Here is a 15043-nt window from a genome sequence, read left to right on the forward strand (position 1 = left end):
TATCATTAAAGCACTGAGAGTAATGTGGGACCAGCTAAAGAGTTACGCAATTGTTTGCAAACTAAGTGAATAAGTTAGCTTAGCTCCAAAGCTGACTTGTTTTTGATGATTATGTGACCCTGGCTGGGTGCTGGCCATCAGGATGTGCAGCACGGGTGCTCAGCAGCCTAAGTCCCCGGATGTAGCTAAGATAATAAGCATCCAGTCATTCATTCATTCATTCACCCACTCACTTATTCATAAATATTTACAGAGCACCTCTATATACGTGCTAGGCATTTTTCTATAGATAGTGGAGATAAAGCAATGACCAAAACAGCTAGGATGCCAGCCATCACAGAGCTAATAAGCCAGTGAGGAGATAGTCAATGAATTAAGTAATCAAGAAGTATATTTTATATATATACTTATAAATGCATAGAAATATATATGTGCTACACATAAATACATAATGTCAGATGGGGTAAGAGTTATGAAGAAAATGAGAGCAGGATAAGGCACAGGGAGCTGTGGGGGTGGGCTGTGGAGAAGGGCTAAGTGTGCGCCACCTCAGAAAAAGAACAGGAAAGTTCTTTCTGATGAGATGGCATTTGAGGAGAGACCCACAGGAAGTGGAGGGAGGGGTCAGGCAGTCATGAGAAAGACAAGCCAGGCAGAGAAGAGCGAGCAAAGCAGGGATGGCTCCTGCAGAGTTGTCTGAAACCAGGAGATATGGGCTGTCTTCCTATGTGTGAAGGACATCTGGGGTGCGGTACTTATCTTCATGGCAGACAGTCTCCAAAGGGACTGACAGCAAAGGCCTTCCTGGAGTATTCCCGGCAGCTGGGCAAATACATATTCTGTTCCTGAAGGGCCATCTGGGAGGCACTTCCCAGCCTCCACGACCTGTACGTGATCAGTTGCCTGTTCTAGTTGGTTACTCCTGGAGAAACAGGCCTCTGTCACCCAGAATATTCTAAACATTTTGAAAATTTCATCAAAGTTGTTGTGCCAAAGTATAAAGGTTGAAATGTTACTTTGGATATAAATAGCTAGAAAGGCAAGGTAAATATTAGAACACATGATTCCTGAATAACCCGGGGCGGGGCGGGAGGGGAGGAACAAAAGTCTAAACCTGAAAGTTCTTTGGAAGGGAGAACTTAGCAGATGCATGTGATTTTAAAATGTGATACCATAGACTGTTTTGCAACTTGATAACAGGTCAGCACTGCCCACATGTTCTAGAAACCATGTGAAGGAAGAAGGCTGTCATTAGAGTTGGAAATTGCTTTGTGATTTTGGCAATGGTTGGCTCTGAGGCCAAGTTCAGATTTCCCAGTTTCTGAACTCTAACCAGTAATTGCCGTTACAGTTTGGGAGAGGGTTGCTGGAGATTCTGGTGAGATGATAGAATTCTCTGCCTTTTAAGGCCTCTTAGTTACGATTTTGGCAGCATAAGAGCCTTCAACTTACTAAACTGAGCAGCCATTTCCATAGCAGGGAAATAAGCTACTGTTTGACCCAGAGAGGGAGCTTTCAGCTGTTGTTTGTTGACCTGAGCCAAGGGAAACAAGATGACAGATTGGACAAGCAGCACACCATGCAATTTATGCCCTTCATGGACTGTCAAACATTAATTTAATTTAATTTTAATCATTACCATCTGGTGCTTATATAGAGAGTCAGGCCCAGATAGATATTTCCTTATCTTGAGCTGGTGAACAGTATTGTGTTTTGACCTGCAGCTGCATCTGTACACCCCAAGGAGGGGGCAGGAGGACAGAGGGTGGGGAGATTTGTACTGACCCGGGGCCTGCAGTCATGATCAGCCCCCAAAGCTGTAAAAAGGACTTATCGTTGGTGGTGGTCCTGTCAGGGGTCAATGGCCCCTGCTCCTGACCCACTCACAGAGGGATAAATGCTGAGTCACATCTTTGTATTCCGGGACATTGGCAAAGTCAACTGGCTGGGGATGGTGTCTGGGTGAACTGGGGCATCTGATTCTATGACTCAAACCTCTGGAGCAGCTGAAGTGGTGAATCTGTTCATCAAGTACTTGTAAGCATTGACCTGTTAAGCAATGAGGATATGAACCGGGATCAAATGACCTTTGAGGTCCCAAGTCCTCTGGGAATCTGAATCTTTGTGCACAATGAATGGCACAGATTTGTACCAGGCCCAAGAGGATATAGAAAAGGAGCAGAACACAGTTTCCCTTGATCTCAAAAGAGATGCTCCCTTCTTCCAAGTTCCCAGAGTGAACCTTAAGTTCTGGGTGGGCTGGCGGGGGTAGAAGGCCTGCCACTGAAATTCCAAGGGAGTAGTGAAAGGGGGTCGGAGAGAGAAGCCCTTCATGTTCCTGAATTTTATTTCTCAAATGCAAAGTAGCTTGGGAGCCACAGTGCTAGAGGTTGCCATTCAGCAAGCCACCTCTGGCTTCAGGAGACACACACTGAACCCTGCTCATTGCGTTGTGAACCAAGGACATATGACCTCCTCGTGATAGGAGAGCGAGTATACCCCTTTTCTTGGAAAATGGGAACAGGTCATTTTTTTCCTGATTTTCTGCAATATTTTTAAATATGTGGTCATTGCTCAAAAATTCAGATAATATCTAAAAGGAGAAAGTAACATATTGGTCACACATAGGTACAGCCCACTGTTAACAGTTTGGTATCTGTCTTTATACACACACATCATACCCCATTCCCTCCCCCCCCACACACACGTATTTACAAAAATGAGATCATGTTATAGATAATGCAAAACAAAACCTCTTGCTGGGTGCTTATCTCCAGCCAGATGTCGGCATGACCAGAAGCAACATTTGGGAGCTCCAAGCAGGGGAAGGAAGGAAGGGAGAGAGGCATTGCAAAAGTTGCCACTTCAGATTTCAAGGCTGGATGTTCTTTCCACCACAAGCTGTGTCTGTCCAACCCACCTCTTGGCAGTCAGAAAGGTAAACTTGCCAGCCCCTCTGAAATAATGCTGCCACCTCTATTTAGAGTGCAAGTTTTGTTTCTTTCTATGAAACATGACATTTTTCCCTCTAAAAAGTAACAGCACTTTTCACTGTGTAGGGCAAAGGGGAAACTTTAGGTCAGAAGAAACATTTGGAGGCCTTAAGAGGGAGTCTGTAAGGAATGAGAAAAGCATACGCGGCCTTTCCTTCACAGAGCTGTCAATGCTTACCTCAAGAAACATAAAAAGTAAATGTAAAAAAGTATTTCAATCAATGCAGAGAAACTGGAAGAAATATACGCAAACCATCCCCTGGAGGAGCAACTCCTGCCCACATTGTTGATGCCCTCGCCTTGCCTGCTGGGAACTCCCCTCCCCCGCTCCTGCCCAGCGTCCTGTTGTCTGCACCCAAACGCTGCAACTGAAGGGACTTTTTTGGTTGTCAAAGGGCCAGCCAGAAATGCCGGAAAGCTAACACCCTTGAAAGGAGACCTCAGCTAATGACAGGTGGAATTTTAAAGAGAAATATTCCCGCTTGGAGTATAAATATATTATCTTTGTTTTTTGGGATAACTCTGAGCTATGTCTCATAGAGTCTCCCCAAGTTCTCCAATGGGACTATGTCCCAGTTTCCCATGTGGGTAATCTGTGCTTTCTTGGTCTTCTTCATCTTCCCTGTCTCATTTAACTCCACACACCCACTGTACATTCAGGAATCACCTGTTAAGTAAACACAGCCCGAGATTAATCCCGGCCAGGGAGCTACCCACATGGTGTGGCAGACCTGCTCCCCTAAGCAGTGTATTTCGGTAGATCCGCCTGTTCTGCTCCCCAGTCTGTCTCTGGTGAATCCGCTCACCCCCTCGCACCTCTGGCCTGCACCCAGTTCTATGCAAAAATAAAAATAAAATTTAAAAAAATCTTAAAAAAAAAGCTAGTTGTTTTCAAATCCTTATCTCAGACTCTGCTTTGAAGAGGACCCAAACAAAGGCAGTAACATTATTTACTCATTAGCACAGGGTTTCTCAGCCTCGGCACTACAGGTTTCCTCTGATATCTGAAAGTAGAACATTCCTATTTGGTATGACTTGGTAGATTATTTTTTGGATCTGGGAATGTTAGAAAAAGTCCATATAATGTATAGTAACAGCACTCTCAGATCCCAAAGCACTTTATCAGAACACAAAATTAGGAACATTCTCTATTTTCAGTTACTAGAGGAAACATGTATTGAAATTTGGGGCTGGGGAATTTCGGGGGTCCATCCTGTGCACTATGGGATGTTTAGCAGCATCCTTGGCCTCTCCCCCACTAGATGCCACTAGCAACCTCCCTCCAATTATGCAACCAAAAATGTTTCCAGACATTGCCAAATGTTTTCTGGGGGACAAAATCAACCCCGTATTTCGAACCACTGCTTGCTTGAGGTGTCTATGGGAAGCGCCGGGAAGGGAGGTTTCATGAGGCAGACCTGCTGGGGTGGGCTGCAGACAGGATTCTCAGAGAGTGGGAGTGTAGGGGAGGACACAGGGGGAGGCGTGTGTGTGTGTGTGTGTGTGTGTGTGTGTGTGTGTGTGTGTGTGTGTGTGTTGGGAGAGGAAAATGATGAACTAACTCTTCTTTTTCATAACTGCACTTGGTGCCAGGCTGTCCCTCATCCAAAGTAGATGAGCAACTCAGAATTAAATTGTACCCCTTACAGTTCCTTTTAGGAAAATGACAAGCACACAGAGACCATTTTGTTGTTTGTGTAACATTGGTTTTCAGGTGAGTTCAGTCTGGGTGACAGCTCTTTAAGCAGCCATTTCACAGCCTGTCAGTTTCTGGGTTGCCAGGGATGTTTTGACTTTTAAGTACTTGTGTGCAGCTATTTAACAAATCAATATGTGGTTCCAATATGGAGGATGCTGTCAATTGGAGCAGAGGGTCCGATAAAGGATGCAAATGCTTTCTTAGCTGGAGCCGCAGGGCTGATTTGGTCTGGTGTGTGTGCAAATGAGACCCCTAAAGAAAGTTGTAGATTTGCAGGGGTGGAACGGGAGAGCGCAGGTGTAGGCTCCAAAACCCTTCCATTCCCTGTAAATAGCAGCAAAAGAGGAATAAACGAATACCTATGATAAAGTCTTCATTTTATTCACTGCATATCTGAGGTACTGATAAGAAGGTACTAATTGGGGCTCCCCATTACCAGTGCACTCCAATATCTCCCAACATCAAGCAGGGAAACAAGCTGGTAGTGGATACTGTCGTGGTCGGTGCCTTGTCCAAATCTATCAGAGCCCTTCTACCGGCTCGGTGTGCTCAGCGCCCAGTTTCAATGAGCTTTTCTGCTCAGGATTATCCCCATGACCGTCGGCGCTCCCTTGGGCTGCTGGAGCTGCCTCACCTGTATGTAGACCCTAGGTATTTCGTGTCCCTGGGGAAGCCCGTAGCCACCGGAAGGCATAGGAAAGTCCATTTCCCTCGTCTCACGGTGAAATAAACTCTAGGTGTGCTTTCTGCTCCAGAGTTCCACCTTGGGATGATTATAAAGCTGTGACTTTTAGGCCTCCCCTGGTGGGGCAGCGGTTGAGCGCTGGGCTGCGAAGCTGCCCGCAGCCTCTGTAGCGCCGGTTCTGCAGCCCTGGTTCGTTCCCTTCCCTGCCGCCGGCGAGGGTCCCACCAAAAAAAAAAAAAAAAAAAAAAAAAAGCTGTGACTTTTCCTGAAATCCCAACCTTGCTTTTTTGCCCTCAAGCTTCTGGTCTCCCCGGGGAGTAACTTCCCCAGTAAATCATGTGCGTGGGAGTCCTCATCTCAGGGTCTGTTTCTGGGGCATCTGACCCAAGACATCAACATGCGAAGTCCATGATGAAGTGGAAAGTGAATTCCTCCGCTCACATGAGACATTCTGTAATCTGACCCTTTCCTAAAATTAGGTGTTCATTAGGTGTTTCTTGCTTAGTGGATAATTATTTTGGACTGGAGAAATGAGAAACAAATAGATCTCCGCCACCTACGTACTGCTCCCTCTGCATCTACACCCCACAGGGCCACAAAAGACCTCGGGGAGGGCAGTGGATCTCACTTAGCCAAGGGAAATAAGGAAGCTGGCTTTGCTCGTGTTTTAAATGAATTAGATCTTAGACACCCAAAGTTGTGCCTCTTGTGTTTTCCTACTTGAAAGACATCACCACACAGGATAGTGCTTCAGCAAAAACAGGTCTACGGTGAGGAATCTTGGCTCAAAGATATACTGGGATCAGGTCGCTGATACTGGGATTTGAGAGAGTCTCCATTTCATTGCAAAACAGATTGAGGAGGGCCTCCGCTGGTGGCGCAGGCGGTTGAGCGCCTCTGTGAAGCTGTCCCGCAGCCTCTGCAGTGCCGGTTCGAACCCAGGTGGCCGGCGAGGGTCCCACATGGCGTGGCAGACCTCTCCTGTCTCACCCGCTGCTCCCCTCAGCAGTGTATTTCCTCAGTCTGCCTGTTCTGCTCCCTGCTCTGTCTCTGGTGAATCCTCTCACCCTCCTGCGCATCTGGCCTGTACCCCAGTTCTTGTATGGATAAACAAATAAATCTTATAAAAAAAACATCAATGATACTTCACTATCTCATTTTAGGGCTTTCTACTTGTTTGGCAGTGTTTTCTCATACTTGTGAGATGACACATTCCCATTTTACAGGCAAGAAAGCTGAGGCTCAAAGAGGTTCTGCTACCTGCCTAAAGTCACACTTACAGTAAGTGGCAAGGCTGGGATCTGAGCCCACATTGGTCTGATGCTGATGACTATGTGCTTAACCATCCACCACAGTACAGTTTTGACACTGGCTCTCTTTTCTCTAAAGTGAGGGAAAGATTTGTCAACATTTGCACAGGCAGAACACTATTTCATCTGGGGAGGTTTATATAGATATTTTTCTTTTCCAAGAAGAATAAGTGAATGTGTAGGAAGCTGAAATCTATTAAATGAGCCTGACATAATGCAATACGAATAGTACGATATACAGTGAAGTTTTCTCTAAGTTTAGCATACTCGTCTTACAAGGTCAATATGATTAATGGTTTATGCACATGGTAGAAAATGATCATTTTCTTGGCAATCATTTGGAAAGCTCTGCATCTAATGTAATTTCACTCCTATATGGTATGTGAGAGGATTGTTCTGAAATTTCAATTCCCCCCACCAGCCTCTTTTTTGCTCTAGAACCATGGCCAGGAAGGTTGCAGAAGTACTCCTGTTTTAGCGCATTAATTCTCTCCAGGATTGAGAAATGTACTATTCCTGAATTCGAACAACTTTTTGCAAACCTCAGATGCAATATGAGAACACTTTTGGATGACAACCTTACATGAAAACAAATGACAATATAGCCTGTATTTGGACACAGGATATGTGTTCATATTTAAACTTAACCAGTGAAGGGACGTGGCAGATATCTTTTTGAAATTTTGAGATGCCTTTTTTCAACTACAGAGAACATAAAATTTTGAAAGTAGTTGCAAAAGAATGAATTTTTATTTTTCTTTAGAACTAAGTCCCAAGTTTAGAGAAAAACTCTCCTCTGTGGGCTTCCAATATTGTTTACCCTGAATAGAATATGCCTTCCTGTTTGATAGAAATCACATGAAAGCATTTTAATTGTGAAACAGCCCCAGGCAAGCAGTATTTAGAAAAATAAAATGCAAAGCATGGAATCACAAAACTGGAAGAGACCCTGTGAGAACATCTAGTCCTGCCCTGATTTTTCCAGGGCAACAAAAAAAATGGCTAACTCATCCTGTGCGGGTTATTTTCTATTTTGATAGGATTAATAAGTCTACATGTTCATCTTTAGTGTCCATTTCTCATGATATGTTTCAATTAATGGTGGAATATCTGAGTAATCACAAGAAATCCCCAGTTTGGAACAAGACACCTATCACATAAACAGGATTCAGTAGAACTTTTACTAGGAGGCATAAATGCATCAACAAATAAAAAACAAAGGCTGAATAATAGAACATTTATGATGGGAGTCTTACTGGTATAATTAAAAAATGGCAACGAAATCCCTCCTTGAAAGGGTGACTATTAGTTCCAGTTTGCTAAGAGCAGTCCTGTTATCCTGGTGTGATTATTAATGGTGCCCCCTAAAAAATAAATACCTAAATAAAAAAGTTAAACAGCGGCTCCTTTCATACCCCTTTTGAGAGGTCTTTTGTCTGGACTATATTTTACATTGTCACCTTACTTGAGAACAAGAGCCACACTATGGAATATGAAATGGAATGTGTTTGCAAGACATTGAACTTGAGGCAAAATGACAAGTACAAACTCCTTTCCAATAATTAGGAAACAAGCATATATATGCCATGGAATACCACAACTGAGCTATCAAAAGAGATGAACTCTTACCATTTGCAACAACATGGATGGAACTGGAGGGGATTATGTTAAGCAGAATAAGTCAAAAGGAGATCCTTTGGGGATCATTTCTATACTTTGTTACTAGAAAGGCAAATGTTGGATGGTTTCACTCATCTGTGGAATATAAGGATTCAAAACAAAGGACCAGACAAAACTGCACCAAAACAAACACCAAATCTGACTGCAGAATTGAGGCTAAATAGGGGAAGGATAGGGCAGAGAACAAATGGGGGAGGGGACCCAGTAAACCGAGGTGGAGAACTATGGGTGTTTTGGTGGAGGGGTGATGTGGTACATACATCTGAAGAGATGTGAACCTGTACCCCTAAATCACGTATGTATTATAAACCAATGTTACCTTAATTTAAAAAATGCTCTGGGGGGGGGAGGAGAGGAAGAATTAAATTCTTAGCAAAATCTAGAATGACAGTGTGCCCTGCAGTAGCCCAGATCTGTCTCATGCTTCAACAGTGAGGATAGAACAGACTAAAATCCTCCCTGGTAGCGTAGGGGTTAATTCTCAGCACTATCAAGCTACCCCCAGCCACTGGGCATGAGTTTGGTCCTGGTCCCCAGCCAGGGAGCTACCCACATGGCCTAGCAGACCTCTCCTGTGTCACCCGCTGCTCCCCTCAGCAGTGTATTTCAGTCAGTCTGCCTGTTCTGTTCCCCACTCTGTCTCTGGTGAATCCTCTCATCCCCCCACTCCTCTGGCCTGCACCCCAGTTCTTATATGCATAAATAAAAATATACCTTAAAAAAAAACCCTCCCAGCCTGACCTACTCTGCCCTGACCCCGCCCCCTTGAGTGTAGCAAGTTTTCAGCTCCTCCCCCTTCAATCACAACTCCCTGCACCATCTTCTCATTTATCCCTGCTTTCCCGCCCAGCTAACACCCGATTTTGTGGCGCGCTCCTCACTGCTGAGCAACCATGAGCACTCAGAGCTCCCAGGATTATTCCGTCAGCGTGGAGGCCGCAGTCAAGGGCCTGGTGAACCTGCATCTACGCGCATCCTGCTCCTACCTGTCCCTGGGCTTCTACTTCGAAGGCCTAAATACGGCGTTGGGAGGCCTGGGCTGCTTCTTCCGTGAGTTAGCTGAGGAGAAGTGCAAGGACTCCGAGCTCCTCCTGCAGATGCAAAAGCTGTGGGGTGCCCGCCACCTCTTCCAGAACCAGCGCAGCCTGACCCAAGGTGAGTGGAGTGGCAGCGTGGATGCCATGGAAGCCGCCCTGGCCCTGGAGAAGAACCTGAACCAGGCCCTTTTAGATCTGCACGCCCTGGGTTCTGCCCACGCAGACATCCCCCTCTGTGCCTTCCTGGAGCGCCACTTTCTGGAGAAGGAGCTTGATCTCCTCAAGAAGTTGGGCCACCACCTCACCAACCTCCGCAGGCTGGCCAGCCCCCAGGCTGATGTGGGCAACTATCTCTTCGAAAAGCTCACCCAAAAGCGCAAGTAGGCGCCTCCAACGACCTTTGAGGGATCTCTCTGCAGTCTCCAGGCCTCTGAATTTCTGTCTGAGCCTCTGTTTCCAGCCGCGAGGCATCGGCTAGTGCGCGGTACTTACGCAGCAAAGCGCTTTACTACCCTGCAGGCCGCCTCCACGCCGTCGGACCGGACCAAATGGAAACAAACACAGTTCTTTTTGCAGAGGGGGAGGAAAGCTAGGCGGAGAGGAATATAAGAAGCATGCAGACTAGCACGGAAGATTTCTAGTCGGCTTGATTCTCTTAAGTTTTTTTCTGAAGAAATTGTTTTTCCAACTTGTGGACATTGAGGATCTGATAAACTTTTCTCTGTCATGTTAGAAAATTGTCAACGATTGTAGGGGTTTAAGTTCTCGAAATAATTCCTGTGAAACCATTCTGGCTACTGGATTAGACTGTATTGTTCTAAAATTCACCATGGCTTTTGTCTAGCAGAGTGGAAAATTGAGTGAGTACCTTGAGCTTATCATATTGTCACCCCCCTCCACCCCCAAATTCGTGAAAAAATTGTTTTTTCTGATTTTTGACTTGGTGCGATTTCATCAGTGTCTATTGAATAGCAAAAAAAAAAAAAAAAAAAAAAAACTCTGAAATTCATCTTTGTGTCTCCCATTAGGTTGCTGTATCTTACACTGACCTCTGAAACCTCTGGAGAAATTTCTTTCTGGTCTTAGTGTTAAGAATAACAGTGCTTCACCTGGGTTATTGGTTTGTTTTGTTTTATGGATGCTGTAACCGATGTAACTAATGACATTTCCTTTTCTGATGGCCTGCTAGAAAGCTTAAAGCCAAGTGTATAATCCACCCAGAGTAAATTAGTTGGATTGTATAACCATTTTTTGATTAAGTTCCCCTGGTTCTTCTCTAACCAATTTCTTCATGTATTTTATGGATCCTTTTAAACCACCTTAAACTCTTTCTGGAATATAGTTGTATATTAATAGATAAATAAATGTTCAAAATGCAGATTAAAAATGGCTCTGGAGTTCATTTTAGTGGAAGGGAGGAGAACATTAAGGAAGCTCTAAGAGAGCCAAAGTGATTAGAATGGAGGAGGGTCAAATGGAGGTTAAATTCCAGAAGCCAAGAGAAAGAAGCAGTAAAATATGGCATTCTTTTTAAAATGTGTTCCATTTATCTGGTGAGTTGTTTTCTACTAAATCCACATATTTGTGTCTCACAAATAGCAATCTAATAATTGTGTATTATTTTCTTTGACTTTGAAAAACCAGGGTTATAACTTGTTCTCAAGCAACTGAAGTGGAGAAAAATCATTTTCCCATTGCAACTTTCCTTCCCAGAGCAGGAAAACTAAAGGTACACTATCATTTCTTCCACCTTACAAGGATTAGAGGCATATTTTATAATATTTTATAGAATATTTTATAGGCAGGGACTCCCTGGTGGCACAGGGGTTGAGCGCAGTGCTATGAAGCTGTCCGCAGCCTCTGCAGCACCAGTTCGATCCCCACTGGCCAGAGAGCAACCCACATGGCACGGCAGACCTCTCCTGACTCGCCCGCTGCTCCCCTCAGCAGTGTATTTCAGTCAATCTGCCTGTTCTGTTCCCAGCTCTGTCTCTGGTGAATCCTCTCACCCCCCACGCATCTGGCCTGTACCCCGGTTCTTGTATGCACGAATAAATAAATCTTTAAAAAATTTCAAAAAGAATATTTTATAGAGATTGAGAACTATATTGCTAATTTAAGGAGAAAACGTAAATCCCCTGCTCTCTTTTTTTTTTCTTTTTTTTGGTGAAAAACCAAACTTCAAAAAACCACTTTAACTCTGGCCTAACAGCACCAGGTACAGTATCTGAGCACAGACTCAGTACAAGGCTATGTGACCACCGACACACCCAGGCCCAGAAGGCCCCTGAGGTACTGAGGCCTCAGTACCTCCTGGCACTGAGCCAAGTTGGGGAAGGCGAGGCCTCACAGAGGGCTGGGGGAGGGGAGCATGGGCAAGCGTGGGGAAAGGAGCTATTTCTTGGCAGAGGAGATCTTCATGGCATTGTTCTGGGTGAACTTGAAGCCCTGCAGGGCATCTCTGAATAGTAAGCATGGACAGCATGAACTCAATGGTCTCCTGGAAGGTTGATGAGGACCAAGATGTGATTTGGTGGACTTGCTGAAAGAGGCTAGTTAGGTGGTATCTGTCCCGGCACACGCTGCTGCGGGGGCATGGCTCTCGGTGGGATCTGGCAGGGCACTAAGACAGGCGGTGGGATCATGCTTGGAGGTGGCACGTACCGTGGCTGGCCTGGTGTGCAATACAGGATGTGGGGTGCCAGGCCTCCAGACAGCACCCACCACCATGGCGGCCGCACCACCTTCCACGGCCTTCTTAGCGGCTAAGGTCTTCTGGCTCTTGGGCTTCCTTTTCTCCTGCTTATAGCCCCGCCCCACGAAAGTGCCCTTCATCTTGGCAATAGTATCTGAGTGGTTTTGGCGTACTGGGTGTGCATGGGCTTGTCGTAGGACGGGAACCCTGCACGGGGTGGGGCACAGGGTGTTGGTAGCACTGCTGACCTTTTTGAAGATGACAAAAGCCTGGCCCCGCATCTCCAGGCTCCGTGATCCCAGGATGTCCAGGATCTGGCCAAACTGGGAGAGAGGGCGTACAGGAACTTCTTCAGCTCATCCTTCTTGATCTTCTCATGAAGGTTGTTGATAAAAATCGTGCTGATGGGCCGGGTTTCAGGAACCGCTGCAGAGTGAGATGCTGAGGTCGCGCAGGGACTAGAAGGCGAGCACATCGCCTCGCCTCCTACCAGCCCCAGGAAGCTCTACTATCTCCCTGCTTTCATGTAAAGTCTTTTGATAATTAAAAGAAATTGTATACCGGAAAAAATATTTATAGGGAAAGGAGTTTAGCCCATTTGCTGGTAGCTGGCACTAAATAAGGAAGTGGTTAACAATGTTCATGTTTGCATTAAAACGTATTGCTGGACTTAAAATATATACTTAAAATAGAAATTATTTTCAAATTAGCTTGACTATAAACACTTAATTCTGAATGTGACAAAAATTCACCTCATGCTGCGCGCTCAATTGAAAGACTGTACTTTGAGGCAGATATTTTGGGAAGACGGATGCAGACATTTGTTTCCAAACAATGACCTGTTCATCAAACCATTAACTAGTGTCTTTTGATGTCAAGAATGGGGTTGTAGAAGAAAGTTTTTTTTTTTTTTTAGAAGAAAGTTTTATTTAAGTCTCCCAGATAAGCTGAAATGTTGTTTGGCCATCAAATCTTGAAAAAGAGCAACTTGCTGGGCAAACAATAAATGACTCAAAGACATATGGATAAAATATTACCTAGATTTTAAAAATGACTTAAGGTTTTGGACAAATTTATTTATGGGGGGGAAATGGGAATTTGATTACATTAAACTTCTAACATATTGTAAACAAATTCCACAGTAATTTCCTCTTTGGCTAAATTCTGTGTGTGTGTGTGTGTGTGTGTGTGCATGCGTGCATGTGTTCAGAGAATTACAATAAATGATTCTATAGGCTATGCCTAAAGTCCTTATACCAGCCTTTAAGGCATTCTGGCCTACTATGTCTAATCTGCCTTTTAAATCAAATTTTCTACTACTTCCCTATTGTTAGGAGTTTGGGGGTACCAATCATCGGCTCATCTTGCCTTTAATCTATGTTCAAATCAATTAGAACAGTGATTGAGCACTGAACTTTGGGCCAGAGTGTGTACAAATCCATTCTCTACTCTCTTTTTGGGCCAGTGTCTTCACCTTTCTTGGTCCCACTTACTATCTAAAAAATTGGACTAAGATCAAGTGTAAAAAACTGGACATGATCATAATAGAGATAACCTTACCCAATTCATAGATTTTAGGGAGACTTCAATGGGATAAACCATGGGAAGCCTTAGGTTATGACATGCTAAATGCACAACAAATGATAGCAATTTTTATCAACTGATTTCTATCCAAGCAAAAATTAGTAAAGAGCTATAATAGTAATATCTCAAGACAAACTCAGTTTCTGGAAAGTAGGTATCTTCAGATTCTAGAATCTTCCTCATCTATGATCATTCCTCCATCTAATTAGGCCCTGTGTGTGGAAGTGTAGTGTAGGTATTTGCTCATTTCTTGAATGTGATGTTCAGCGAGTAGGAAGAGGGTGGAGAGGAAATGAAGGAGAACCACTTTCCAGCCAAATAAGTGGAGCCACCTTTTTTTGGACCCTGAATTAATTGTTTTAATTACCACACTTGTCAAAAGCAGGCATGACAGCATTTTAACCTCTCAGGAAGGACAAGTCCCACAAAGGGGTCATTTCAGAGCTGAAGCTAATTAGCTCTTAGCCGAGTTCACAATCCTTGGGATTCTTCTCTGTCCCCTCTTTTCTCCCACAGTTCCCCCTCCTTCCACTCTGTGCTAGCCTTGGACGTGTCAACATGAGGGATCGGGGGCTAACTAGACACATCAAAACTGCAGGCATCACTAAGACCTTGAGCTCCTCCTTTGCTGAGGGCCTGTTTAAAGCTCTTGCATTTGGAGTACTATGTCGTTGATGCTTCCTCTCCAGAAGAATGTACAGTAGTAGAGGACTGCATTTTAACGATATTGAGAAGATGGAAACATTTCTAGTACATTCATGTCATGTCATTTGTCTCCATAAGCCATTTATCCACCTTGATGAATAATTTATTCTTCACAATAATACTGAAGTAGGCACTAATCCATGGGAGATGGGAGAGGGGTACACATTAGGAAAGAATTTTGCATGAATTGTAAGGTTTCAGCTGACTATAAACTCCCCAAGAAGCAGACATCCGCCTCAGGATTTTTAGCAATTCTGATGGCTAAATAAGGGATCAAAAGAAGAAGCAGAGAAAAATCTGCATTTCACCAGGAGGCCTCAAAGCTTCCCCTAACTGTGCAAGTTGTCAGGTCAAAATAGGAGAGATGTGGGTAGGGCAGCTATTCTGGGATTGGAAATCAAGAATATACTCCTGCTAAAAATCTATACTCTGAATCTAATGATGAGAAAACATCAGACAGATTAAAAATTAAGCGGCATTAAGAGACTTAGACAATTTATAAAATTTTATATGGACTGTGGATTGGATGATGGTATCCATTTCCTGATTTTGATAATTGCATGACAGGTAGGAGAATGTCCTTGCTTTTAGAAAACACACATGGAGATATTTAGGGGTAGGTAGCTAGGCGGTTTCTCTAACTTATAATTGGCAA

The 15043-nt window shown here is 44.2% G+C and overlaps 1 protein-coding gene and 1 pseudogene across 1 annotated transcript; one reads left to right on the forward strand and one right to left on the reverse strand.

Moving 5' to 3' along the window:
* The first annotated feature begins 9189 nt into the window (after nt 1–9189).
* LOC119246745 (ferritin light chain-like) lies at nt 9190–10733 on the forward strand. Its single transcript, XM_037513088.2, has one exon. It carries the CDS (start codon nt 9261–9263, stop codon nt 9786–9788), a length of 528 nt encoding a protein of 175 aa, XP_037368985.1. The 5' UTR covers nt 9190–9260; the 3' UTR covers nt 9789–10733.
* A 1065-nt stretch (nt 10734–11798) lies between these two features.
* LOC119245703 (U1 small nuclear ribonucleoprotein A-like) lies at nt 11799–12574 on the reverse strand (annotated as a pseudogene).
* Nucleotides 12575–15043: the final 2469 nt, after the last annotated feature.

The sequence above is a fragment of the Talpa occidentalis genome, unplaced genomic scaffold, assembly GCF_014898055.3.
Source record: "Talpa occidentalis isolate TD23 unplaced genomic scaffold, MPIMG_talOcc4v2.1 talOcc4.15, whole genome shotgun sequence".
Lineage (NCBI taxonomy): Eukaryota > Metazoa > Chordata > Mammalia > Eulipotyphla > Talpidae > Talpa > Talpa occidentalis.

Coding starts and splice junctions, on each gene's coding strand:
- LOC119246745 (XM_037513088.2), top strand. CDS start 9,261: ATGAGCACTCAGAGCTCCCAGGATTATTCCGTCAGCGTGGAGGCCGCA.